The sequence below is a fragment of the Gavialis gangeticus genome, unplaced genomic scaffold (genome assembly GCF_001723915.1).
Source record: "Gavialis gangeticus isolate Ggan-Ray unplaced genomic scaffold, GavGan_comp1, whole genome shotgun sequence".
In the NCBI taxonomy this organism is placed as follows: domain Eukaryota; kingdom Metazoa; phylum Chordata; order Crocodylia; family Gavialidae; genus Gavialis; species Gavialis gangeticus.
Genome location: NW_017729031.1, coordinates 111,478,653 through 111,479,771, shown reverse-complemented (window position 1 = coordinate 111,479,771; position 1,119 = coordinate 111,478,653). Strand labels below are relative to the sequence as shown.

General features: G+C 42.5%; 1 protein-coding gene across 1 annotated transcript in view; it reads right to left on the bottom strand.

Moving 5' to 3' along the window:
- EFCAB3 (EF-hand calcium binding domain 3) overlaps window positions 1-1,119 on the bottom strand; it is a 65,188-nt gene that overhangs the window by 28,945 nt on the left and 35,124 nt on the right. The window contains exon 8 of the mRNA XM_019522919.1: window positions 463-582. Coding sequence (XP_019378464.1) covers window positions 463-582 — 120 coding nt within the window. The remainder of the gene's footprint in view (window positions 1-462; window positions 583-1,119) is intronic.

Below are 1,119 nucleotides of genomic sequence, written 5' to 3'. Positions count from 1 at the left end.
AACCAAGAATATGATATAGCTGAGTATTCTACCTCCAAGAGTGATTTATATCTGCTGCTTCAGAGAAAAGAAGAGGCCAGTAGGGGCAATGGTTCAGTGCTGACTCCACAGCACAGATTCCTCTTTTGAAGGAGGGGAGGGGAGGTGGCAATTGGAAGGAATCTTTAGGTTTTGGTAATTTCTAGTTGCTACCAAGTATATGTAAGCAACTGGCTCCAAATGAGACCAGCCTTTGGGTCTACAGAGGAAGATGAGCTGAGGTGAAATAAGCAGAATAAAGTCAGGATTTTAGGTATGCCCAGGCAGTAACAGCAGGGAGCAGCTCTCTCACTGCACTGCTCCTCCCTCCACCCATGTTGCCAGCACGTACCTTTCCTGTTCACCTTGTCTCCCACCCTGGGGCTCTGACAAAGCTTGGGTTTCTCCAATGAAGACAGTCATAAGGGCAGTGGAAAGGCTCACCGTCCACAGGGATGTGCTTCAGTTCCTTCTGTATCTCCTCACTGGTAAGATGGATCCCCATGCTGGCCAGGATGGTGTCTAGGTTACTGACATCGACCCTGTCCTCTATTGAAAGAAGCACTATATTGGAAACCATTACAGTTTTAATTTTCTTTTTCCATTTATGTTTAAGTATCATTTTAAACAACTAAGCAAGACAATATTCCCCCAGGTGCAGCCAGGATGCAAAGGAGCTCTTGGAACACAGAGAGAAAAATGAAGACAATAATATTAAAGACACTGTCTTTCTGTAGTCAAATTAACCTGAAGATCTGGAAGGACTTCAAACACACAAGTAAAATAAAACTTCCATGCCCCCTATGAGGCCGGGCAGTATTAGCATGGTTTTATAAGAGAGGAAACTGAGGGAGAGAGGGATAAGGTAATTGGTTTAAAGTCATCATATACGTGGACTGCAGCAAGGGGGAGAACAGAAGCCTGGTGTCTTGATTCTATATGATTGTGAACCGATTTCTGTGTTTTACTTTGAAGAAACCCTTGTGTCCTTAATTAAAGGTTCTGTCTTAGTCCAACTTCTCTGGATTTGTATCCTTCAGTGTTTATTAGTCAGAAGAAACATACAAAACATTGTTTACATACAAAATATTGTAAACAATA